This window comes from Doryrhamphus excisus, linkage group LG21 (assembly GCF_037039965.1).
Source record: "Doryrhamphus excisus strain RoL-2023G ecotype Guam linkage group LG21, RoL_Dexc_Guam_v1.1, whole genome shotgun sequence".
Classification (NCBI taxonomy): domain Eukaryota; kingdom Metazoa; phylum Chordata; class Actinopteri; order Syngnathiformes; family Syngnathidae; genus Doryrhamphus; species Doryrhamphus excisus.
Genome location: NC_136377.1, coordinates 12029768 through 12057153, shown reverse-complemented (window position 1 = coordinate 12057153; position 27386 = coordinate 12029768). Strand labels below are relative to the sequence as shown.

The window sequence follows — 27386 nt, the reverse complement described above, 5'->3', positions numbered from 1 at the left end:
GAAAAATAATCAAAACAATAAAGTTGTGATTTTTGGATGATAATGTCGCCAAAAACATTAAGAGAATAAAGTCAAAGTATTACGGGAATAAAGTTATAATTATGAGAATAAAATTTACAAGATGACAGTTTAAATATTTTGAACATGTAAATAACCTTCAGCAAAAATGATAAACTGCTGTAATTTTATAAGAAAAAATGAAAATATATAGACAAAAAAGTCATATTCTAATGAAAAAAATTTTTGCTATTTTCCTAGAATAAATTTCTAATGGAAAGATAATGTCATTATAGTAGCATAGAGTTGAAATATTTTTTAAAAGTCATATTATGAGAAACAACCAAAACAAAATAAACTTGTAATTTTGAGGAAATTAGGTTATAAAATTGTGGGTATTAAAGGGGAACTGCACTTTTGGGGAATTTTGCCCATCATTCAGAATCATTATGTGAAACATGAACACATATTTCTTTCCCTTCTCTGTGCATTCTAACACGAGAAAACATGTTAATTTCAGTGCTGTCATTGTCATTGGGATACACCTATTTCAGGGAGTCACCAACCTATTTATTTCTAGAAGAAATAAAAAATACATAATTTACAGAAGATATTGAGAGTGGTAACAATTTTAGTAAATAATATAATAATAATTGGAGAACGTTCCAAAAAAATACAATGAAGAAACCATGAAAGCCACAGAATAGAATACAATGTCTTATGTAATTATATAGCCATTGTATCAGTGGTTAACACTGTTGTTCCCAACAAACCGGCTTGTCTTTATTTATTGCATGATTTATTTACTGTATATCAATACTACACTCATCCATCACACGCCTTTGCATAAACGTGAAATGTAATAGGATAAGTGCATAATGAAGATTAGCCTTGTTTACTTCCTATGACGACCACTGTCTTTGTCTTTGCCATCATTCAAACACACTGTGAGCTAAATGGCCGCTAGTCCCGTAATCCACCGTGCTGGGATCCTATAATCCAGCCTGATCAAAGGCTGAGATTACCAGAGATCTGGGAGGGTCCACGGTTGCGCACAGAAAGACTGTGAGAGAGGCTGAGCTCGATGTGACAGTGGCGGCGCAAGGCAGGCAGGGATTGATGCACATAAATAGCCGACCAATCCCAGAGCAGAAAGAGGGACCATAACAAGAGGCAGGCTGGCTGGTGAAAAGCGATGAAAAAAAGCAGAGGAAAAGGTGAATTTGCAACAGAGGCGCAGAGCAGAGTGAGGATGAGTGGAGGACAGAGCGTCTCTCAGTGACGTCTCCAGAGAGGAAGGAGATGAGCGGGGAGAGGTAGGAGAGGTAGCAGCCAGCACAGAGAACATCCATCACATGAGGCAGCCATGCTCTGAAGAGGGCAAGAAACACACATGCCCAGCAGAAGCAGCAGGCCTCGCTAGCAGCTGGAAACACAACAACAACAGTGGATGACAAGCATGAGGACGTCCAGGAAAGGAAGTGTGGAGATGCCTGCGTTTGTGCGCCAGCTGGTGAAAGAGACGGAGAAAAGGGTCAGCTCCTTCTTCAAGGGGAGCCGAGGAGGAGCGGCTGAGGGGGAGCAGCCAGGAGAGGGAGAGAAGGAGGAGGTGATCCCCAGTCCTTACCTGGATCGGCCAGTATTGGACAAGCTAACTGAGGAGGGCTGTGCCCGCTGGGGTCTTACCTATGCCCTGGGAAGCATGCAAGGATGGAGGGCCAACATGGAGGACTACCACAACTGTGTACCTCAGCTGGGGGGGGAGCTGGCCGACTGGAGCTTCTTTGCCGTGTTCGACGGTCATGCGGGAAACACGGTGGCTCAACACTGCTCTCAGCATCTTCTGGGTCACATCCTGGCCACAGGTGATATTGATACAAGCGTATACATACACGCCTACCTAGCATTAAGTATGCATGCATATCCAAAACAACATTACATTCAGAACACTAGTAATGTCAATTGTATTCATTTTTTCACTGTGGTTGTCATTTGCAATGTTCCTGTGAGTTTTTGTATTATGGGCAACCATTTAGCATACTATAAGCTAATAATTTATGATTCCTCATAAAATGCATTACTGAAATATGTAACTATTGAATAGGCGTGGTTTGTTTGCTTGTTTCTTTCGCCTTTTTCCTGATTAAGGAGTCGCCACAGCGGTATATATGATTAATTGATTGTTGGGAATGTTCTGTAGTTGTTTGTGTGTAATTGATTATTCTTGCACTACTTGCAGCAGCAGGTGTCCCATTGAGTCAGTCTGAACTAGTTTGTAGTACAGAGGAGCCTCGGTTTTTGTCATTAATCCATTCCAAATTAATTGCCACATTAATTTTTCCCATAAGAAATAATGCAAACTCAATTAAAGTGACCTATTTTGCAGCTGTCAAGACCGCTAGCCGTCAAGCTAAAAGCTGTTTTAAGGTGTGACGGAGTGAAGTTTATACCAAGTTTTTGTGTGTTCTGTGAACAAATAAACCACACATAATAATGATGATCAAATGATTCCCTGACACAAATCTGTCTATAGTGTCCTAACTGAAAAAGATACACTTTCCATTCTTCACAGAATGTTTGGGCACTCGATTACGCAGAATGATACACAAGCAAAGAGACTAGTTTGTTGGGTGCACTGTTTAGCCATACAATAACTGAGACATATTTTTGGCGGCGACCGAGTGGTTAGCGCACAGGCCACACATGTAGGAGACCCGCGTTCGATTCCACCATCGAACTTCTCTGTTCGGAGTTTGCATGTTCTCCCCGTGCATGCGTGGCTTTTCTCCGGGTACTCCGGTTTCCTCCCACATTCCAAAAACATGCTAGGTTAATTGGCGACTCCAAATTGTCCATAGGTATGAATGTGAGTGTGAATGGTTGTTTGTCTATATGTGCCCTGTGATCTGTGCCCTGGCTGGCGACCAGTCCAGGGTGTACCCCGCCTCTCGCCCGAAGACAGCTGGGATACAGACAGACATTTAAATTATCACTCCAGTAACAGGGTTTTATTTACAAGATCTGTTTGTGTTTTATTTATGAAAATTTTAAAAAAAAAGTATTTTTGGAGTATTCTGCGAATACTGACTACCACAAACAATGTTTTTCAACACAGGTGGACTGGGGCCCGTGGATAACCCTGACAAGGTGCAAGGGGCGCTAGCAGAGGGCTTCCTGCAAGCAGACAAGCACCTCCTCTCTGTGGCCCGTCGAGAAGGCTGGGAGAGAGGTGGCACCACTGTTGTGGCCACCCTCATCTCGCCATATTACATCTACTTCGCCAACTGTGGGGACTCAAGGGCCATGTTGTGTCGCTCAGGACAAGTGTGCTTCTCCACCGAGGACCACAAACCTTACAGCCCTCTGGAGAAAGAGCGCATTGAGAGCGCCGGAGGTTCTGTGTCCCTCCAACGTATCAATGGGTCTTTGGCCGTCTCTCGTGCGCTGGGCGACTTCAGCTACAAGGGGGCGGAGAACCGGTCGCCCAGTCAACAGATGGTCTCACCTGAGCCCGAAGTGTACGTCATGGAGCGGTCACCAGCTGATGAATTCATAGTGCTGGCCTGCGATGGCGTGTGGGACACTATGAGCAATGAGGACCTGTGTGCTTTCATCCACAACCGTCTGCACGTGTGCACTGACCTGAGGGATGTCTGCTCGCAGGTCATTGACCTCTGTCTCTACAAGGTCAGAACAAAGCTATTTTTTATCCCTCAGTAATTTGAGGAACCATTTTGCTTCCTTGAAGGTTTTAGAAGAGCCAGAATAGTAGAACCATGAACTAAGTTCTCCTGGCATTGGAAAAATATTAAAACGCAACTACAGTATATTATGATATTATGTTAATTTAATATAATACCAAAGTTTGAAGGAAAAAAAATGACAATAGCAACAAAAGAGTATTGTAATGTGCAACAACTTTTGATCACGATTTGATGCTGCCGATTCCAAGTCCGATCATCCATGATTGAGATCACATGGATTAACCGTACATTTTTCAATTTATTTCTGATGAGTGCTATTGGCTGACATTAGACGATTCCAAGTGCTATTTAACTGCTCCCAGTGACATCTAGGCAAAGCGTGTAAATAAAGATGCCAAGAAAAGTGAAACACTAATAGGTTTGAAAAGGGAGTGATCAAACATGCTGGCATGGATTAGTATAGCCTGTGTCAAGTTGTCAAACTCAACCTTGTGTCAGTATGGGACCAAGTGTGTCCCTTTTTGGCTCAATACATTGAGTTGTGGTCTCCTATAGAGCAGCTACACACAATAATTGCACAGAAAACTTTTTAGATCTTCTAGAATCTGCACCTATTCCAGCTGTATTTTCTTTCATTTGTGCTTCCTGCCAAAACGGTCTGTTTTAATTTATTCCACCCGCCTCCGGGCATGCCCAGTCCGCTGTGATTGGTCACACACCCAAAGTGCTTCCTAACTATGAACCATATAAGGAAGTCCGTCCCTCTGTGACATCACAAAGGGGCAGTTTTACCACGACTGTTTTGAGCCATCCCAAACTTCTTTCAGGGCAAACCTCATTATTTGATACTTTGGCATCGTTTAACACGAGAATACAACATTCTAACTAAATTTATAGGTCGGAAAAGTGGAAAAAGCATCATAGGTCCCCTTTAATTGAACACTTTTAGGGAAATGCCTAACTTACAACATACAGCATAAAAATAAGCTATTGGATCACATTGGTATCACTTTTTTTTCTGCCGATGATGATAACAGCGTGTGAATGATGATGTGCTCCACTGAACGACAAGCTCAGTATGTGGAATTATTCCCAAGTTTCACCTTCACATCGTAAATATGTCATTTGCAACGACTGGAAAGTGTTACATTTTACCTTTTGCGTGTAGTGCAGCTCCACCTAAACGGTAGCACTGACTACTAATGAGAAACGAGTACGACTGCAGCAGAAAACCAAAATAATATTGTGATATAATAAATATTTGTGGAGGAGACTATGTTCATTAGGTGAGCTGCTGACTATATCAGTATCAGTTGATTTCGGTATTAGTAATCCAATGCTGGACGATATTGGCTATCGTTAAGGACGTTCCAATGGAGCACTGAAATGCAGTGAACGTATTGCAGTATAAGTGATTGTGATTGTAATAAGATTGGTAGGCAAAGACTATATCCGGATAACCATCTGCTGCACGTGTGCACAAACTAAGTGTTGAGGTGCCTTCTGGTAGACTGTCATGTCCATCATGTCATTGTTATGTAACAGCGATTCAGTGTGGAAATGCACAGTAACCTCAAAATGTCACCGCTTCTTCTTGGCTGCGTGAACATTTCTCTGCTCAGCTGCGACTGTGTGCAAAACAAGATGAATTTGCGGCGCTACTCAACCAGGATGCTTGACTTGGTGGGTTGTGTTGGGACGGCTTCTTGGCACGTATCAATGATCATACCGCTCTCCATCACAGGGCAGCTTGGACAACATCAGCATCATCCTGCTGTGCTTCCCTGGCGCCCCCCAGCTGTCCACAGAGGCATTACATCAGGAGGCTGAGCTGGAGGACCTGCTGGAGTCCAAAGTAGCAGGTATATCATTATACACCATATCAAATATGGCAGCAAATTAACAAATCAATGACAAATAAGCAGTAATTATAGCCTAAAAATATTAAAATAGATATTTGATAGCATTTATGGTTTAGTACATGACAAATCTATTTTCATTTTGTTTTTTTTTAACTATTAACCAGAGATTTATGATGAGCTGTGTGGCGGAGGGGAGGAGCCCGATTTACTGTCTGTCCTCACAGTCTTGGCGTCCACTGTTATCCCTGGATTACCACCAGGGGGCGGCATACAGAGCAAGTAAGTCATAGTGTGCGTGTGTGTGTGTGTGTGTAGGTACCTTGACCACATTTCATAGAATAGAATCAAGACCCTGTGAGGTTATATTTCTGATTGAAGAGCAAGGTTTCCAGTAATCCAGGGGTGGGCAAACGTTTTGATTAACAGGCCGCATTGATTTAACAACATTGACAGGGGGCCAGACTATATATTTTACACATATAATTCTAACAGTTCACCTGGAATTATTGTATCTGTAAAAGTGTCATGCAACCTACTGTATGTACTTGTGTCCCTTTTTTCACGACCACTTTGTAAACAGCAGACCACATCAAATAACCAAAAAAAAAACGACCTAAATCATCAAAAGGTTGTCTCAAGCCATGATGCCAGGTTGTATGTTAAGTTTCAATGAAATACTTTGGAAAGAACGGACGGGCCTGATGTGGCCGTAGTTTGCCCACCCCTGCAGTAATCCCTCCTTTATCATGGTTGATTGGTCTCAGACCCGACTGTGAAGGCTTGGAGGAGCTCAAGCTTTATTTTAAGATGCAGAGTGAAGCCTTTTTTCGGGTCTCATCTAGCTAGGGAAGATAGTATCATAAGACAGTATCATAAGCATGAGGAAGGAAGTTCTAAAAAAAAAAAAAAAAGAATTTTAGCACATTTTCTCTAAAAAAAAAAAAACAAGATAAAAGATGATAGATTTTTGTCAGGCATATATGTATATGTTACATTACAGGGGTGTCCAACATGCATTCATTCATGCCATTTTCATTCCACAGCATAGTAATGTCTCGTTTATCACAGTTAATTGGTTCCAGACTCAATAGTGATAAGTGAATTTCCACAGTATGAGTCCTCCTTTATAAATGGAATATTTTTGTAATTAGAGCATAGAAAACCTGTGTCCAACCTTCATTTTTTTTTTTTTTACTTTATTAGAGCCCACTAGACATGAACTAACATCCATATAGTTATTGTTACACTCATATTACCCAATATAATAAGAGAAAATTTAAGACATAAGTCAAATTGTGTTGCTATAAATGTGTTTGGGAAGTGATGTTGTCAGCAAATGGCGGTTTGTTATTAGCCCATTTCATCAGGACATTCTAAAAATAGGATTAACTAAGTAAAAAAAAAAAAACTAGGGGTTCGTTGATATCAGTGAACATCGATACCAGAACAAGCGTGTCTACCGCATGTGGGATTTTCTGTCTATGTAACAGTGATATAAGTTTTGCACCCTGCAAAGCACAAAAAAGCTTTAGATTGGTGCGGCATTTGGGGTGCGAGCACTTGGTAGGGTCTGGTGAGTTTTTGATGCTCGTGATGTGATCATCCGTCGGTCAGCGGCTATAAAGCCCCGGTCCCGACCCGCTGTACTGGGCAAAATTTGGGGGTGAGTACCGCCTGGGAGCATGCAGACACTATGTAGCCACGGGCTACTGATGACGTGTGAGGATCATTAAAAAGTCAATTTTGCATGATAATGTATGTATAGGGCGGCACGGTGGTCTAGTGGTTAGCGTGCAGACCTCACAGCTAGGAGACCAGGGTTCAATTCCACCCTCGGCCATCTCTGTGTGGAGTTTGCATGTTCTACCTGTGCATGCGTGGGTTTTCTCCGGGTACTCCGGTTTCCTCCCACATTCCAAAAACATGCTAGGTTAATTGGCGACTCCAAATTGTCCATAGGTATGAATGTGAGTGTGAATGGTTGTTTGTCTATATGTGCCCTGTGATTGGCTAGCGACCAGTCCGGGGTGTACCCCGCGACCCTCGTGAGGAAAAGCGGTAGAAAATGAATGAATGAATGAATGTATGTATAAATGTATGTGTGTGTGTTACAGAAGGAACTGCATTATCTCTGCTTACTACCAACAAAGAGACATGCACAAGCCAAATGTAAGTACAACACAAAACAGTCATGTATAGTCAAACGTTATACAGTATCTGTTAATATACAAATGTACTGCATGTTTTCTTATTTTTCCATCCAACCAGGAAGTGGAAGGCTCCTGAGAAGGCAGCCTGGGTAACGTCTATGAAGGCATTGTAATTAATGTCCATATGAAGTGTTTTATTCGTGGTTTGAAATGGTCAAAAAGGGAGATAGTGAACAGCGTCTGTTTACATCATTCTAACAAAGCAGCACCTTGTCCTAACGACTACAATGCAAAAAGTAGGCGTGGTAAAGCCTGATACAGTCTATATATTTGTACCAGAAGGACATTTTGTAAGACTTAACTCAGCGACACTGACCCAGCAACAAACTTCTGCCTCATATTCAGTGAACAGAAGATACAAAACTGAATATCAACAACTGTGAAAGAATACATTTTCAATATAGTTAGAAGAGCGGGAATATTTGTAGCACTGCAGGCACATTTGATTGTTATGTTTGATGAAAAAGTACTGATTCATTGATGTTGGCCAAAGCTGGCGTCCGTTTGTTTCAATAGGAAATTGCTAAGGAAATTAACAAATCTAAAAATATGAAAATAAATAATTTCACAGATTATATTTTCCTTTTTTTTGTCAATTTAACTTAACTAAATATGTTTAATATGCTTTACTTGGCTGAATGTGTGGTAATGTTTAGACTTACATGTTTGTGAAACATGTTGTGGTTTGTATGAAAGAGCAGTAGAACAACAAGGAAAGTGCAAAATATATACAGTCGTCCCTCGTTTATCACGGTTAATTGGTTCCGGACCCAACCACGGTAAGTGGATTTCCGCACAGTAGTATTTCAGTTAATAAATGGTTACAGCATAGAAAACATGTTTTTCATCATCATTAGAGCCATATAGACATGAAATAACACAGTACATTGTTAATGCACAGGTAATGGGATCACTGCAGGGACAAAAACGATAGCATGCTAGTGAGCTTACGAGTTAGCCTCCAAAATATTTATTCTGAACCTAAGAAAGGGTTTCAAATGGAGTGGGGGGGGGGATAAGAAACCAAAAATGTACCACTTCCACACTGAGTAGGAGGAGAAGTTCTTTTCACTCTTAGCATGTCCAACATACAGTAGCATGGCTGACTAGATGCACTGTGAAGGTCATGCCATATCTCATCCATGTTTTGTGTCATTACTGACACCTAGTGGTCAACTACATAGAACTTGTATGTACTTTTGTACCATTTGGATGTTGACAAAACTTTTCTGTACACTCGTTTCTGTGCCTGTTACTGTATCATTCCCTGGAATCGAGTGGCCAAACAAAGCATCGTACGCATTGCTGACTCACTGTCCTTGCATTCTTTATTTATTTGGTACGGCGGGTGCCAGCAGTTTGCTAAAGAAAGTGAGAAACACCAGGATGTAGTAGAATTCTGTAGCAATAAGTTCCCTCTGTTGCTCATTAATTATTATTTGCATTTCTGCATGTAAAACTAGAATAATTTAAGAATATTTTTTGTTAATGTTTTTGGCTGTGCAATGGATTAATTGGATTATTTTGTGGGAAAAATTTAGTCTTTTTTTTTTCCTTTCAGTTTCATTCCACAGCATAGTAATGTCTCGTTTATCACAGTTAATTGGTTCCAGACTCAACAGTGATAAGTGAATTTCCACAGTATGAGTCCTCCTTTATAAATGGAATATTTTTGTAATTAGAGCATAGAAAACCTGTGTCCAACCTTCATTTATTTTTTTTACTTTATTAGAGCCCACTAGACATGAACTAACATCCATATAGTTATTGTTACACTCATATTACCCAATATAATAAGAGAAAACTTAAGACATAAGTCAAATTGTGTTGCTATAAATGTGTTCGGGAAGTGATGTTGTGAGTTGCTTTTAGCTGGATTATGGCCACAATAATAGCCATTGTTGTTATATTCAGTATTATGTTATTATTATTGTGCCTGTTGTGAGCTCATTCCAACTTGCAATAAAAGCCTGTTGTCCCAGCGATCAAGTCTGGCGCTTGCGTGTTACTTACTGACATCTAGTGACCAATATAGAATACTGCATATCGTAATTTGAATGCATCTTCTGAATGCTTCACAATGTTTCATTTGCTTAAATGTGCTTACTACAGTAAAGTCTCGTTATATCGATATCGGTTATAACGAATTACTACTTATTACGATACTATTTTCATTTCCCGGCAAATTTCTAGTCTTTTATGATATAATTAGTTCCGTTAGTACGATACCCGGTTATTATGATAATCCGGTTACTACGATGCCCTTTTCATCTCCCGCCAGCCAATTTGGTCTGCTTATATCGATACAAAAGCAGCTTAAATCAATCTTTGCTTAAGGATTTCAATACCAAAAAAGAACATGGCGAACGGCTGCTTCCAACTTTATTTTTCACACTTCCACCACCAGAGCGCAGCACACACACCGATTCCTGCACTTCCTGGTTCACAGGTCATGCTCAACCCGCCCCACATAGCTGGCCAAACACATGCCTGTATAGAATATATACACACGAGAGAAACCACGAACGCAGTTGGTTCTTCTGTTGAAATCCTTAAGCAAAGATTGATTTAAGCTGCATTGTTCGAGTGCATTATTGCCCACTTTTAATGCAGTTCGGCGCAGGATCGGATATATGGATAGTCCGGTTATATCGGTATTTTTTCCGACTCCCGAGAATATCGATATAACGAGACTTTACTGTTTTTTTTTTAAATAAAAGGCCGTATTAAGCCATCATTTATTGTCTGATATATTTTAGAAAAATGGTGATAGAGTGAAATTCAAACCGCGATGTGGCGAGGGACGACTGTAGTCTCCAGTTTACCCGTGGCCTTAATGAGGACAAGTGGCATAGAGGATAAATAGTAGTAGTACTAATAGTATGTTAATAGGTGCTGCATACTGAAAAGTCAAAGGATGCTGCGGGACACTTTGATATTCATATAGATATAGATTTCTTACTTTCTAAAATTATTTTCCAGAGTCAAAATAGTAGTAATATTATCATTATCATGAATACACTGCACAATATGGAATGGATTTGTAAGATTGAAAAGTAATTTTAGCACAATTTAAAAATAACATGTAATGATTAAGTTCTCTCTTCTATATGAAACATGTGTGCATATATGAACTAAATGCATGTGAAATATATTTTTGTTCCTGCATGTTGGACAATGATATAAGACTTATTATCTTGATCAGGAAGGACAATTATCAGGTTGGGTCATTTTATTAGCATTATTGTTGTATTATCTCAGTGAACAACTTTGTGTAAAGTCTATATATATATATATTGGATGATTTGCAAAGGAAATAAAGAATGTTTGAAAAGACTACTAGCATGTTTTGATATGAAAAGAAAAGCTCAGAGATGTAAGTGATTCAAAAGTGGGTGGTTTTGCATAGAGGAAAAAGCTCCTCCAGGTTGTAAATCTTCCTCTGACGTGAGCAGCAGCACTTCAAGATTAGAGGACGTGTTCTTGGGGCGCATGTTTGATTGAAGCTAGCATCTCAAGATTTCTTGCATGATTACTGTGACATGAATTGATGGGTCATTTACAAATCCATTAACATGTTTATCTTACGGTTTTAAAAAAAAAAGGCTCACTGTAGTTTATCAGTGCAGCTTTTTCCATGAAAAGTATCTTCTTTATGTTCATGTTTTCTTCTTGTTGTCTTCCAAGGAAGCAGCACATTAGCCGAGAAGCTGCGAGGATGTGCATGGTGCTCTTAAATCAGCAGTCCGGCATCAAGTACTCCTTCACTGCTGCTTTCATCTGATTGCTTTTGTATGAGCTAATCACTTCAGGATATCAAACCTATCTTCACCGTGATGTTGAATTCTTTCAATTGCTTCCCTGTTTTTACTCCTCAAACCAAAATGTGAGCAGCTGTCTTGACCTGCAGAGATGTTCCACTGATTTTTTTAAAAAGTTGTAAGCGGGCTAAAACCAAGCCATGAAGATATGCTAATGAGATGTACATATATCAGTGGAACCTCGTTTTTTGGATTAGTGACAAAAAACAAATACATTTTTCATCCATTCGTCCATTCATACATTTTCTATACCGCTTATCCTCATTTGGGTCATGGGTATGCTGGAGCCTATCCCAGCTGTCTTTGGGCGCGAGGCTGGGTACACCCTGGACTGGTCGCCAGCCAATCACAGTGCACATATAGACAAACAACCATTCACACTCACATTCATACCTATGGACAATATGGACTCACCAATTAACCTAGCATGTTTTTGGAATGTGGAAGGAAACCGGAGTACCTGAAGAAAACCCATGCATGCACGGGGAGAACATGCAAACTCCACACAGAGATGCCCGGGGCTGGGAATAGATAGAACCCAGGAAACCGTGCAGCCATCATCCATTCAAACACCTGAAAATCTTAACCCAAAACCCATTTTATAGAGAATATTTATGGTTGTACACAGAAAAACAAGACAAAATACAGTAAAGTCTCGTTATATCGATATTCTCGGGAGTCGGAAAAAATACTGATATAACCGGACTATCCATATATCCGATCCTGCGCCGAACTGCATTAAAAGTGGGCGGATCTTTGATATGGCATGTAATTTTCTCCTTGAGTTCATGGATTGCGTATCTAGCATGCTTTTGTACTACAATACATTTTGTACTACAGTAAATAAAAATAAACTTACGCTGTAGTGATTACCGGTTACCGGGACATAATTCACCCCGGAACTATCGATAGGGAAGGTGTTGCCACCCGGAGGGGTAGGCGCGAGGGACGGGTGTTTTCCGCTGTGTGTGCTGCACTCTGGTGGTGGAAGTGTGAAAAATAAAGTTGACTGGAAGCAGCCGTTCGCCGTGTTCTTTTTTGGTATTGAAATCCTTAAGCAAAGATTGATTTAAGCTGCTTTTGTATCGATATAAGCAGACCAAATTGGCTGGCGGGAGATGAAAAGGGCATCCTAGTAACCGGATTATCATAATAACCGGGTATCGTACTAACGGAGCTAATTATATCATAAAAGACTAGAAATTTGCCGGGAAATGAAAATAGTATCGTAATAAGTAGTAATTCGTTTTAACCGATATCGATATAACGAGACTTTACTGTACATATGAATGAGGAATGAAATCGATAAATGAACAATTTTTACCTTTATTAAAGAATCTTGTTGATGAGCACGGTGATGCTTAACCGTTAGACATACATACTTGCTCACTCGACCTTCACTGGTACAGGTACAGGTACAATCATCAGTACACACACTGTAGTGCGTCTTAGCATAACCATACCCCCGCAACCTGAACCAGAACCAATCGTATTGTAACAGATGCAAACTAAGTTTCTGGCACTTTGTAGCCGTACTCAATAAAACTGTCAGACAGCCTATTCGTCTAACACTCACAAATATGCAGTGCACTTGAACATCTCATTAGCGCAGCACGCACAGTGTCTATTACAGGAAGAAAGTAGAAAGATGTAGAGTTGTCCATTGTTCTATGTGTTTTTCTATGAACAAATAATAATAGACACACACACACACAATAAAGATGAGTAAAGGATTCTTTGGCTGGGGTCTGTCTATAGTGTCACAGCTCTAAAAGAACCACGATACAATACATGGATTCTATCTTTGGTCACTCGATTCCACTCGACACGTGAGCAAATGCACTACCAAAACATATTTTCGGCATTCGGCAGTCATTTTTGTTGAAAACCAGAGCATATGAAAACCGAGGTTCCACTGTATTAAGAAGTCAACCTTTTCTTGTTATGTTATGCCTTTTGCTATTGCTTGTTTTATTACATTTCTACAAAAAACTGCAGGCTGCAAATGGCCCCCGGTCTAGACATTATGGTGATCTGTCATAAAAACCTGCATGAATGATTGCAGTCATGGTGATTCTGCTGTTAGAGTGTGAAATAATGCATGCTAAGAGCACACTTAGGATGTGTAAATGTGCCGCTACCTGTCCACACTGGTTTCCTGTAGCCGATTATTCATGATAGCCAACGCCCCCACCCCTCCAGAGAATCCATTCTGGTGGCCATAGCTCTGCCTCGGTCCCTGATGAGCCGTTTCACTCAGTTGCTTTTGCAGTAGCGCCAAAGACACCTTATTCGACACCATGAATTCATTAACGGAGATCATTTCCCCCGATAGTCGACGGCCTACATATACGCCGTCCGCTGCTGCGGCGCCGTCTGTTTCGCTGTCGCACACACTCTCCACCGAGCCGCCCGCATAGCGCTGCCTTCCTGCAGGGCAGTGGGTCGAGAGCGGCCGGACCGCGTTGCGTTTCAAGCGTTTTTGTCTCAGGTGAGCCAGCGGACGCCTCTGGTTGCGCTTTTTGTTGTGCAGGCAGGGACAGCAGAGCCACCAGCGTCCGCTCTTAGAGCAGGAGCAGAGCCGGTGGTCCCCAGGACACACCAGCTTCTCCAGGATCCAGTTGAGTGTTTGTTTGATGATAATGGAGATGACGTTAAAGAGTGAGTAGATGCAACATACTCCCATTAGGATGAAGAGGCAGTTCCCGAGTCGGTAGGCGTCCTGAGACTCATAGTATTGTCTTTGGCTGCTTACCAGGTCCCCAAAGCCGATGGTGCTGAAGGCCACAAAGCAGAAGTACAGGGAGTCCACATAGCTCCAGTTCTCCATGGAGCAGTACAGAGTCGAAGCACTGCATGCAATCACGATTGAGGCAAGTCCTAAGATCAGCATCACGTAATAGACGGAAGGCTTCCATCCTTCTAAGCTGTCCTCCTCGCCGGACTCCTCCCGCCTGCTGGACACCACCCCCACTCCGCCGCAGCGAAGCCGGCGCTCGTGACACCAGCGCATGATGTAGGCCAGCATGGTGATGATCCTCTCCAGGAAGAGGTTAAAGAAGAGGATGGTCGCCGCACAGCCGATGAGACCGTAAAAGATTAAGAAGATTTTTCCAGCTATGGTTGCCGGTGTGGTCATCCCAAAGCCTACAGAGAAGACAATGAAAGGTGACAAGCGAGACGAGGCCACTCACAGCTGCACAAAATTCATGAACTTCACCAGACCTCACTTCAGTGAGCATTCAAGGATAAACGTGTGTGTGTGTGTGTGTTTGGCTTTTTCTCTTTTTCACGATATTTTCCTCCCAAAAAGTCTGAAAAAGACAATATTTGAACTTTGTAAATTTCTCAGTCAGAGCTTTTCTTCTTTTCATTCACACACACCAGCAACTGGAGAGAGACGCCACCGAGACAAAAAGCGAACAAATGTGGGAGGAAACCCACGCACGGGGAGAAGATGCAAACTCCATAAAGAGATGCCCGAGCAGGGAATCAAACCCAGGTCTCCTAGCTGTGTGGCCAGCCGCAAACCACTCCTCCACTGTGCAGAATATCGACTAATACCACATTTTTATACTAATATCGGATATCGATAATTTAAACATGGTATAAATGTGCATATTTCAGACATAGTGCAACATGGTGATTAATCATGATTAATTATTTTGGATTAATCTGATTAAAATTTTAATCATTTGACAGCCCTAATTATGCCTCCTGTCCAAAGTCAGCTGAGTGAAAGTAGATGTCTGGTTAAAGCCTCCGAGGAAGACCGTATTCCAAGACTTACCAATAGTCGAGACCACAGTGCCCACAAAGTAGAATGCTCCTGAAAAGTCCCAGCGGGGCCTCAGTGTGTCCACCCTAATCCCTGCTCCATTGGCTTCCTCATACTGCCTCAGCAGAGTGTACAGGGCCCTCGGATGGACGCCGTATCTCCGGGTAAAGTTGTCCAGTTGCTGCCTCCACAAGCGGCGGGCGCGCAGCTCAAAGGGGTGTTCCAGGGCGGAGAAGATGGCGGCTCCGCACAGCAAGTAGAGAAGAATGAGGCCGGCCAGCAGGAAGAAACGAGCGTTGTCTTCATTGATGGGAGCTTTGGGGCAGCAGCAGCCTCCAGATGGCTTCTTTTGAGCCATGACCACCACTGGAACACAAATATCACACATTATACCTCTCTCTGTTGATGGTTTTGCATTCACTTTGTATATTTGCTAATTATCATGTACTACATCCAGGAAGAGATTTTTAAGAGCAATACAAATCCGTCCAACCTGCTCAGGTTGACAGCAGAGTCCTCTCCCTGAGCGATGCTGCCGTGCATCTGCTCAGTGATGGTGAGCAAGAGGGAGCCTCTTCACTTGATGCTTCAACCGTCGTGCAATGACATCATTGTTCCCTGCCCACCCCGTCCGTCTCTAAGCCCACCCTGCTTGGCCGTGTCCCCCTTAGACATGTACTTTATACAAACATACTTCCTCTTCACCAAGCTAATCACAGCTTCCACTCTGTTAGAAATGTTTCAGTTGTACTGCACAGTGGTTGAGTGGTTAGCGTGCAGGCCTCGCAGCTAGGAGACCCAAGTTCGATTCTCGATCTCTGTGTGGAGTTTGCATGTTCTCACCGTGCATGCGTGGGTTTTCGCTGGATACTTTGGTTTCCTCCCACATTCCAAAAACATGATAGGTTAATTGGTGACTCCAAATTGTCCATAGGTATGAATGTGAGTGTGAATGGTTGTTTGTCTATATGTGCCCTGTGATTGGCTGGCGACCAGTCCAGGGTGTACCCCGCCTCTCGCTCGAAGACAACTGGGATAGGCTTCAGCACCCCCTTGACCCTTGTGAGGATAAGGGTCTTGCTGAGGTAGTTCAGCCTAACTTGACTTCCTGGATGAAGGGTCTTCCAGCAACTGGAACCATAACTAAAAACGGTGTCCTAAAGAGAAGAGAAGCGAGAGTCAGTGATGACTATCAGGAAATGTAATGACAAAAGTCAGTGATGATGCCTTCTGATGCATATGATAAAGTTCCTGAAGGTGTCAGCGCCAGATGGTCAAAGAAAGACAAAGTCCATGGCAAGGTGAGAAGACTCAGAGTCATGAGGGGAGTACTGTCACAACATGCTGAGCTTCTATCTCATGAAAAGGTATAGACCAGGGGTGGGCAAACTTTTTGACTCGCGGGCCGCATTGATATGACAAAATTTACGGGGGGGGGGCAGACTATATATTTTACACGTAACAGTCCACCTGGTATTATTGTATCTGTAAAATTGTCATGCAATCTGCTATTATTATTTATGATTTTATATTTATATTTAAATATTTTAAAAATAATAAAATATTATAATAATTACAATAAAATTAAAATAATAATTGTTATATTATTATTATGTAAAATATGCAAATATAACAATAATATTATATATAATCAATATAATAATTAGCATTAATATAATAATTATAATAATCATAATAATTATAATAATCTAATAATAATAATAATTATTATTATTATTATGTGCTTGTGTCCCTTTTTTCAGGAGCACTTTGTAAACAACAGACCATGTCAAAAAACGAAATTGATAAAACCATCAAAAGGTTGGCTCAGGCCATGATGCCAGGTTGTATGTTGAGTTTAAATGAAATACTTTGGAAAGATTGGGCGGGCCGTATTCAAACACTTGGCGGGCCGGATGTGGCCCCCGGGCCGTAGTTTGCCCATCCCTGGTATAGACAAAGCTACCAAGATTTTTGACTAGTGTTTCTGCGGTTAGCCCTTAAAAACAGCAGTGCACTCCTGTCATATATAGGATCTTTGACTGGCATTTTTGCACTAGGTCCTTAAAAAAAAGACTTGTGTTTGTGTCGTACCTTCTTAAAACAGCACATCTTTGACTCGTGTTTTTGCAGTGCTTTCTAAAAAAAAAAAAAACAGCAGAGCTCTCAGTCGCAGTTTGCTGAGCGCTCTTGTCATATGAGGATCTTTGACTAGTGTTTTTGCGATAGGTTTCCTAAAGACATTCATTTTTGCAGTAGGTTCTTAAAAACAGCCGAGTCCTCCTGTTCTATAGAAGATCTTTGACAACCATTACAATAGTGCTTCTATTGTTTTGACTTTATGACTTTATTTCTGAAGTAAAAGTTTGATTTAGCAGATTGGCCTGATATCATACACTGTATCCTCTGGATTGGGGGTGCACTGATGTTTATGGAGCTTCTGATGCCTTTTTGTTGTTGCTGCAGACTGCGTGGGAGTGTTTTTGTTGTCTGTTCCTCCCTTTAATCTTGTTTGGAGGTGCAGGTAAGGGCAGGGTTCCTCCATCAGGAAGCTGTCTGAGTGACCGCAGGAAGCAGGTGGGGGGGGGGGCATTTCCGTCTTCATCTCCCCATGTAAGACATGTTTGCTGGTTTGAACGCTAGACTTTGACTAATGTTTTTGATCTGCAGGGTTTTGATGTTGTAGCGTTTGTGATGACAAATACTATTTTTTTTGGGGGGGGGGCTTCACTTTGCTTGCTGTTACTGCTGCATACAAGTATTGACTTTGTTTTTATTTCAATCAATTTTTCCATACTGACATCTCACACCATATATGAAACAGTGAGGTCAATCCTAACAAGGTTTTCTGCATCCTAACCACCACACAACAAGGACCACAGACTTCAGACCCTTTTTTTTTCTCCGAGTGGAGAACAACGTCTCCATGGAAACAGGCCCTTCACATGCTAGTCTGCAACATGTAGAAGAAAAGCTAAGCTCTGACCTTCATCAAGAAACTACAACCCGTAATCATAAAAAGTTGTGTACTACTGACCTCAGTCGTTGAATAATATGATACAATACAATAAAATATATACATCAGAATAATATAAATGTGTGGAGTTTGCATGTTGTTGACATATACCCATATATAATTTTGTTTTAGATGTTTTGTAATGTTTTGACTGAGGGTAGACTAAATAATAAAAGGGTAGAATATGCCAAACCAATATTTTTTAAAATTGCAAACTGCAATTGTACAAAACAGTACAAACAGAATCACAGAAATGCAATTCAAAAGCCAACATTTCTTTACATTGCTCCAATTATGGCAGCATCTAGCTAGAACTGACGGCTCAAGGCCGATAGAGGGCAGCACCAAGCAGTTACTCCTTAAAACGAAGCAGCAGAAGAAGAAGCGGAGTACTGAATCAAACCGAAGAAGAAGAATTGAACGTTTCCCGGTAGTCGATCCGCGTCAGGTTCGCCCTTAGGTGGCTTCCACTTTGTTTTGGATTGAAAGTGTAGCAACAATGACGCGGATAACGGTTTAATTGAATGGCTTACACTAACTAATACGCCGCGATGTTTGCCCAACATTAGTTACGTGTTGGCGGCAAGCTCAGTCGAGAATCATCGCCGTAAGCAAAGGTAAGTGTTGTTTTTTTCCTTGTTGTAATGTCACTTTACAATGCAACCCGAAGCTTACATTATTTACATTTATAACAGCGGCGGTGCTAGCTAGCTAAAGCTAACAATGGTGAGCTGTCATAGTGAAGACGGTCAAGCATCAATTTGATTTATCTCAAGGGAAACGCAATCCCAAAAAGGAATAAACGATGTGGCTACGCAGACAAGGTAAACAAAATATCCATTCGATTTATGTAAATGGTAACTACATAAAATATGAACATTGTCAGTCACTGCCTGTCCTTTCACGCCCTGTGGGAGAAAGTCATGCCAAGCGTCAGTGCTGTGTGTCAGCTGCGTGTTTTTATAGATAAAATACGACCAAATTAACACCTTTCCGTCTAAAATGAGTATTTTTATGTATGCCGCCGATACTTTGATAAAAGGCAACTTTTTGAAATAAAGAAAAATCCATGCAGGTTTGCCAGTCTCATTAGCGCCCCGTGTGGTATGTTGTGGCAAAGCAGCACCTCTGGATGGAGGGAGAATGGCATTGATGATGGTGATGATGATGATTATTATTATTATAATACAAAAGGACTGATGCCGGAGGCTGTCCAAAGTACGGGCCGGGACATATGCCACAGAGCTCCTGTGGCATCCTGTTATATTCGTATAAGCCGGCAGGTGTTATAAAAGCTGTGTACTTCTTATGGTCCTCACACAGGGGCACGTTGTACAATCCAGATGTTAGGTCCATTGTGCTGTTGTTGGTGCGACAGTAACATACCTGCGTAGAGCAACAAAACACATAAGGTGAGCGGCCCTCCGCGAGCTCCCGCCTCTCCTGGAACCGGAAGGAGAACACGCTAAATACATGCCTGACGTGAATGAACAGGCCGCCAGCCGACCCGTGCTAACGGAGCTAGCCTCCGCCCACAGGTTATCGTCACGTGGTAAACTTTACAGAAACAAGCGCAGGCGGAAACTCTCACTAAACACAATTTACAAATAGACTAAAAAACACTGTACATATCCTATTTACATATTTATGCATACAAAGTAGACAAAATAATGGTTTAAATGATTTTGTGAAATGAAAAGACATTTTAAACTCGTTACATATGCATCCTGTATTCATTCATTCATTTTCTACTGCTTATCCTCACGAGGGTCGCAAGGGATGCTGGAGCCTATCCCAGCTCTCTTTGGGTGAGAGGCGGGGTACACCCTGGACTGGGGGCCATGCAAACTCCACACAGAGATGGCGGAGGGTGGAATTGAACCCCGGTCTCCTGCATCTGCCAAATATGAAGAATGTCATAGTGGCCCCCACGCCCTTCAAATTTTCTATATGCAGCCCTCAGTAGAAAACATTTGGACACTCCATCTTCACAACAATTAATTGTGCATATTCATGTTTTCTCTGCTGCTTGTTTGCTTACAAGATTATGCTAAATATTTGTTGTTAACATTACAGGATATGGCATTTTTGTACATTATGCATAATATCTCAAGGATTTATGCATGAATTCAGTTCCTTTAATTTAATGAGGGTTATTCTCTTTCACGCTGCGTACTTATTTATGCATGTTTTTTCATCAGTACATTCTCATATTCTGAGCGCCATCGTTCCCTGACACAGACCCAAAGGAATGGAGGCGGACTCGGCGGTGATGGAAGATATCATTTTCCGAGGAGTGCAGTTTGCAGTGAAGGTTGGGGTAGACAAAGGTGTTCTGCTGGTGGAAATCTCTGATTCAACCACAGCCGATCAGTGGAAGGGAGAATTCGATCCGGCTTGTAAGTGGCATCCAAGATGTCTCGTCGATACCGTGCACAAATACTTCTCATGTCTCCTGTTTTCCAGATATTGAGGACCTCACGCGGAAAACGGGAAACTTTAAACAGTTTCCCATTTTCTGTAGCATGTTGGAATCAGCCGTCAGAAAGGTACGGTGGCTCGCGTGCACACAAGTGAATAGAAGGATTTGAACAGACAGGGAGATGCTCCAGGCTGCGTGAGCTGGAGCGGAGACTCATTTGTTCGGCTGCACACTGGAGCGAAAAATTAGAAATATTCCCCAGCTATCTTCTTTCCTCTCTCAGGGTAGGGAAGTCAGAGGGAGGTGTGGATGTGAATGAAGGAAATTTTGGGTGCATTTCTGTTCATGTAGAGATGACATGTACATCAAAACACAGGACATGCATTCTTGAGGGATTTTTCCCATGTCGTAGTAGATGTGGAAGCATTTCACATGTGTGTGAGCATCATCCATATCTTCTGTGCAGACAAGTGATTCTGTCACACTGGACCTTTTGACTTATGCTGACCTGGAGTTGCTACGAAACAGAAAAGCCGGCGTGGTCAGTCGCCCTCGAGGCCATCCACAGTCATCAGCTCTCACCGCCAAACGCTATCTCATCCTTATCTACACCGTCGAGTTTGACAGGTGTGTGTGTCTTTTTTTGTGTATCCTTATTGTGACTGATGCGTTCATGTACTGTCCTATGGGTAGGATACACTACCCTTTGCCGCTACCTTACGTTGGCAAGCCCGATCCAGCCGCCTTGCTGAAGGAAATCAGGACCCTGAAGGCGGAGCTTGGTGCCCTCACCTCTCAAGGTGTCAACAAGTCCGCAGAGCTGGAAATCCACCGCTTACGAGCAGAGTAAGTCACATTTGTCTTAGATCAGGGGTGGGCAAAGTACGGCCCGGGGGCCACATCCGGCCCGCCAAGTGTTTGAATACGGCCCGCCCAATCTTTCCAAAGTATTTCATTTAAACTCAACATACAACCTGGCATCATGGCCTGAGCCAACCTTTTGATGGTTTTATCAATTTCGTTTTTTGACATGGTCTGTTGTTTACAAAGTGCTCCTGAAAAAAGGGACACAAGCACATAATAATAATAATAATAATAATAATAATAATAATATTAGATTATTATTAGATTATTATAATTATTATATTAATGCTAATTATTATGTTAATTATATATAATATTATTGTTATATTTGCATATTTTACATAATAATAATATAATAATTATTATTTTAATTTTATTGTAATTATAATATTTTATTATTTTTAAAATATTTAAATATAAATATAAAATAATAAATAATAATAGCAGATTGCATGACAATTTTACAGATACAATAATACCAGGTGGACTGTTACGTGTAAAATATATAGTCTGCCCCCCCCCCCCCCCCCCCCCCCCCCCCCGTAAATGTTGTCATATCAATGCGGCCCGCGAGTCAAAAAGTTTGCCCACCCCTGTCTTAGATGCTTACAAGTGGCTCAAAGTTAAGCTTTTCTTGATCAGCAAAACAATGAAGACAGTTGAAACTGTGAGGAAGAAGGGTCTATAGTAGGGGTGGGAATCTCAGCACTGACGACGATTCGATACTTTAACGATACATGGAATTTTCTGGCGATACGATGTGATTCACCCTCTTCATGATGTGATACGATGTGATAGTCATTTAGTTCAAATCAATGCAATCCGATACGATATGGTGCAATTTCTTGCGATGATGCAAATAAGCAAAATGGAATTTAGTATGGTCCCACAAAAAGTATTTGGCTTTATTCCTTATACGTAGGCATTTGGCAGTAAATTCAACTAAAATGCTGTTTGTCTTTTTTTACTATGCACCACTTCTTGATAATAATTTTTGCCATCTTAAAACAGCAACAACTTTTCAAAAACAACTTTCCTCACACTTTCACATCGGCGATGCAATGACAATAGCAGTGGTTCAGTGGTGGAGTCAAACAATGATTACTGCTGTAAAAAAATACAGTATGCAGCAACAGCAAAGTTAAAGTGACGCTTTCAACAGTTTGTTTATATTCCTGTCTGCAAAACATACTGCTAATATGACATATACTGCACTAGCAGCTAGGCTAATACAGTAGTGAGGAGTTTTTCCCCTGGTGTCCGACGAGGAACTAGACGTGGAGGCGGGGGTAGACTTGTCCGTGCTGTGGTGTCCCCTTTTTAAGGGCGTCTGCATGTTTGTCGTGTTGCCGTTGTACAGCTTCTTAACGCGGTATTCTTTGCAAATGACGGACATTTTGTCGAGCTTTCTGTTGTTCTTTGCGAATCTGTAGTGTTTCCAAACATAAAATATCCAAACATTAAATATAGAATATAGCTTGCGTGCGAACATGCTGTTGTACTAGTATTGTATGTGCCTCACGGCCCATACAATACACAATGCACATGCGCATCATCGATTAATATTGATTATTTTCCACAGCCTTAGCATACATGCATACATCTACATACGTACATACGTACATGCATGCATGGATACACATAGTACATGCATAGGTGTGTGTGGCTCAGAACTGCCCTTTCTTGAGTCTTGTACTATTGCAAAAGATCTTTGTTGTCATGATAGATGAAAAGTTACTCGTCTGTAATATTCATACAGTAAAGTCTCATTATATCGATATTGTCGGGAGTCAGAAAAAATATCGATATAACCGGACTATCCATATATCCGATCCTGCGTATAGAACAGGGGTGGGCAAACTTTTTGACTCATGGGTTGAGTTAATAAAATGGTGCGGGGGGCCAGAACATATTTAACACACACACACTATTTTACACTCGTAATTTTATGTTATAAAAGTGTCATACTATCAGCTATATGTTCTCATTTCCCTCAAACGACGAAATTTAATTTTACATTTTTTTTTTACTGAATAAGACATCATGTTAAAAGTTTAAATACTCTGAAAGTAACTGGCGGGCCGGATTCAAACGCTTGGTGGGCCGCATGTGGCCCCCGGGCTGTAGTTTGCCCACCCCTGGTATAGAACAATGTTGAGCAGCTTAAATCAATCTTTGCTTAAGGATTTCAATACCAAAAAAGAACACGGCGAACGGCTGCTTCCAGTCAACTTTATTTTTCACAATTCCACCACTAGAGCGCAGCACACACACCGATTCCCGCACTTCCTGGTTCACAGGTCATGCTCAACCCGCCCCACATAGCTGGCCAAACACATGCCTGCAACAGAAGTTATTGAAATCCTTAAGCAAAGATTGATTTAAGCTGCTTTTGTATCGATATAAGCAGACCAAATTGGCTGGCGGGAGATGAAAAGGGCATCGTAGTAACCGGATTATCATAATAACCGGGTATCGTACTAACGGAACTAATTATATCATAAAAGACTAGAAATTTGCCGGGAAATGAAAATAGTATCGTAATAAGCAGTAATTCGTTATAACCGATATCGATATAACGAGACTTTACTGTACTTTTGAACAAGCTAACATTGCTTACATTTTGGTGGTGATCCGGATCACAGTCTGGACCCCCCACCCCAAATAATTGGCACAACTCTTTTGGAAAAAAAAAATACAGCACAATTTTCCAATTCTCCAAAATATTCCAAAAGTTCTTATTGATTTCAGTTGTTGAAGTTCCCCATTCAAAGACATTTGAGCAGACGTGAACGCACACATTTACTGGATGTTATTTTCTCCCCATCCATCCCAAGGCTGGCTCTAATGAAGGAGGAGAAAGAGTCCATCTCCAAAGTCCTAGAGCGATTGCAGCTCAGCGGAAGTACTTCTACACCCGCTACTCGACAGGACTGGAGGGCCCGAGACACGGTGAGGGTCCTGGAGGAGCAGTTGCTCAAAGAAAGGGCCAAAAGTCAACGCTCGGCCAGCAAGAGATGCCAGGAGCAGCGACTCCTCATGGAGCAGGTGGAGCACTTGTGATTTATGGCTTGAATTTCCACTTTCAACTCTTTGTCTCCTGTCCTTCAAGCTGGAAGAGCTGAGGGCCTCCGAGTGCAGTCTCCGACTTCACGTCAAGACTCTGACCAATGAGTTGGCACTTCTACGGAGAAGGTTAGTCAATCTATGCTTCACCAACACCTGCCCACGTGCACGCACCATTCCTACTTGGCACACGTTTCACTCGTCCTGAAAAAAAAAAAATCGCGGACTGTAAAAGCTGTGATTGGTCGACTCCTCGTTGGCAGACGCCTCATAGCATAAAGTGTCTGCAGTTCTCAAGTGTCCTCTGTGATCCAGCAGGGGCATCCCTCCCGAATGCGGAGAAATCTATCGCTCACTCAACCAAGTCAGGGGTCGCTCTGGATCCAGGGAACGGAGAACTGACAGAAGCCAAAGGTCAACAGAAAGAGGAAGAAGAGCGGACTCCTCGGGGCCACGCGCTATTGCAAGACGGGCATCACCTTCTCCAACTGGTATGAAATCCTGCTTTGGCTTTTGAGAAGGATTTACCGTCAATAATATGAACATTAGCGGTATTTATCAGACTTTGCCTTCAGCGTATCCACAGCCGGTTATACGAGACTACAAAGACTACAAAGACAAGACATTGAAAAAAAATTGCTTATTTATTTTTCCATCTTATTTTGTGTCGAAAAATAAAAATTAACATTATACATTTATTTAATAATTTAATGATAAATAAAAATTAATTTGTTTTTTATTTGCTTATTTATTTTTTATCATAATTTATAATAATTTAATGTTTTATCAGCGCTTTTCCAAAGAAGCAAAGCACTGAAAAGTGGAGGGTATAGCAGAAGCATTGAAGACTATTATATTATATATATATATATATTAATATTTAATATATTAATATCTATTAATATTTGTATTATATTTTTATTTTATATATATATATAAAAAAAATTTATTATTATTATTATTATTTTTTTTACCTGATGCAGTGGCCCCCAGGTAAATAGAGTTTTTGGACCCCTGGTTTAGAGGTATTTATCAGTAGTAGGTAGTTATCCGTATTTGTATCCCTATGATGTTATCGCAGCCGAACATGTGAAGGCATCTAAAAGACGTACACTTCCCCTCACATCCTGTCCTCCAGGCTCCCGAGCGCCTCGCTTTGACCCGACGGCGTACATTCAGGACAAACAACGTCGACTGAGAGAAACCGAAGTCAAAAAGTAGGTTTCCACCACCATCCAAAGTGTGACTGACAGCGTTTGGCTACCTCATGTGCGTGTCTCGCGTTCGACAGACAGATGAAGGTGCGAAGAGACATGATGGCGTCGCCGCTGGTCCCCGAGCGAGGGCGTTCCCGCTCCAGAGAAGCTTGTCCACAGATGTGGCGCTCCGGCAGCCGAGGCAGGAGCTTGTCTGTGGAGCGACGAGGGAGCAGGAACTCCTCCGAGAGCTCGTTAGTGGATATGGAGGAAATGACCAAGAATCTGTTGAGGTGAACTTCCTGTATTTGAGTCATTTTTCCTACTCTTCCTAACCTAATGCGTTTATGCTCTCCAGGGGAAGGAAACAGACGTTCAATGGACCGAGTGTGGTGAGTGACACGTTGTCATGTTTTGTAATGCCGACTTACAATATGTTGCATGTGGTGACTGTTCACAGCCCAGAGGTCTGATGCCCAAGAAGCCATTAAGCAGCACTCCAACGTACAGAATGAAGGACAAAGGTAACATGTATATGCATTATGTAATATAGTAAGAACTATGTATGGTGTGTCTATGTACATGTTTATAAGATGTTATGATCCACCCCTCAGAGACCTCCATCGACACGGGTGCTGAGCTGTCAGAAATTGACGCCAGGCTTCAGGCACTACAGGAGTACATGAGGGACTTGGACACGGGCCACTGACAGATGGTGCATTCTGCAGCCCAAAGCACACATGCTGCACGGACTCACCAAGAAGTGTGTAGCGTTTACAGCTTTGGACACGACTGGTATTTGTTTTCACTCAGCATGGACCACCAACACTTGTGAAGACCTCAGACGTTCAGGAAAGAAAAGCCATCACTATGATAAATCTGTGGACTACTTTTTGATGACTATCTTCAAATATAACGTGTTTTTTATTAACTTAAAAGAATTTTGGGTACAAAAGTGGATATATTCCAAACAAGTGATTTTGGCTGTTTTTATTTTTTATATTGATCGGTAATACTGAGTTCTTTACAGCATCAGCACCATGGAAAGGAGCTCTTCTCACTGTACAAACGTTACTTATCAGTGTTAAACAGCATTAAATATTTTTAATGAAAACACTAAAGGCTTGGCTGGTGGATTTAAAATCTTGGTTTATGGTTGCCCGCCTACCATTCAGCATTCACAGCACCATTGTTGCTTTTAATGTTTTAAAATAAATATCTTTGGTTGCTAAGAGCCGTTTCCCAAAAATCAGCGGGTTTACCAGTTTTTTTTTTTTAAACACTGATCGTCCCACAAAACACACTAGACATTACCGATGTTGTAGAAAACTGAATGCTAAAATGCTAAAGCTACTTACCATTGAGAGACATCTTGACGTAACCCCTTTTCTTGAGAAACCTCAGACTGTCCAGTCTCTAATTCCGGATCGGATTCCCTTGCAACAACCAA

The 27386-nt window shown here is 41.6% G+C and overlaps 3 protein-coding genes across 7 annotated transcripts; 2 read left to right on the top strand and 1 right to left on the bottom strand.

The window, feature by feature from the left end:
- Positions 1-1063: 1063 nt before the first annotated feature.
- ppm1nb (protein phosphatase, Mg2+/Mn2+ dependent, 1Nb (putative)) lies at positions 1064-9758 on the top strand. Of its 2 annotated transcripts, none has more exons than XM_058087413.2 (6): positions 1064-1862; positions 3113-3684; positions 5446-5556; positions 5728-5842; positions 7678-7732; positions 7832-9758. In XM_058087413.2, exons 1-6 carry the CDS (start codon positions 1448-1450, stop codon positions 7884-7886), a joined length of 1323 nt encoding a protein of 440 aa, XP_057943396.2. In that variant the 5' UTR covers positions 1064-1447; the 3' UTR covers positions 7887-9758. The 2 variants fall into 2 exon arrangements, with proteins under 2 accessions (XP_057943396.2, XP_057943398.2); XM_058087415.2 differs by having other exon boundaries at positions 1066-1862; positions 5446-5563.
- A 3852-nt stretch (positions 9759-13610) lies between these two features.
- kcnk12l (potassium channel, subfamily K, member 12 like) lies at positions 13611-15730 on the bottom strand. Its single transcript, XM_058087488.2, has 2 exons — positions 15385-15730; positions 13611-14741 (listed from the first exon to the last, which is right to left on the bottom strand). Exons 1-2 carry the CDS (start codon positions 15728-15730, stop codon positions 13732-13734), a joined length of 1356 nt encoding a protein of 451 aa, XP_057943471.2. The 3' UTR covers positions 13611-13731.
- Positions 15731-18767: 3037 nt separating this feature from the next.
- Positions 18768-27064, top strand: ccdc61 (coiled-coil domain containing 61). 4 transcript variants are annotated; one of them, XM_078787795.1, is made up of 14 exons: positions 18768-19005; positions 19084-19212; positions 20630-20787; positions 20855-20937; positions 21277-21437; positions 21504-21656; positions 24512-24722; positions 24787-24869; positions 25056-25231; positions 25879-25957; positions 26032-26229; positions 26295-26328; positions 26397-26460; positions 26551-27064. In XM_078787795.1, the coding sequence occupies exons 3-14, from the start codon at positions 20640-20642 to the stop codon at positions 26643-26645; spliced, it is 1485 nt and encodes a 494-aa protein (XP_078643921.1). In that variant the 5' UTR covers positions 18768-19005; positions 19084-19212; positions 20630-20639; the 3' UTR covers positions 26646-27064. The 4 variants fall into 4 exon arrangements, with proteins under 4 accessions (XP_078643921.1, XP_057943158.1, XP_078643919.1 ...); XM_058087175.2 differs by lacking the exon at positions 19084-19212 and having other exon boundaries at positions 25059-25231; XM_078787793.1 differs by lacking the exon at positions 19084-19212.
- Positions 27065-27386: the final 322 nt, after the last annotated feature.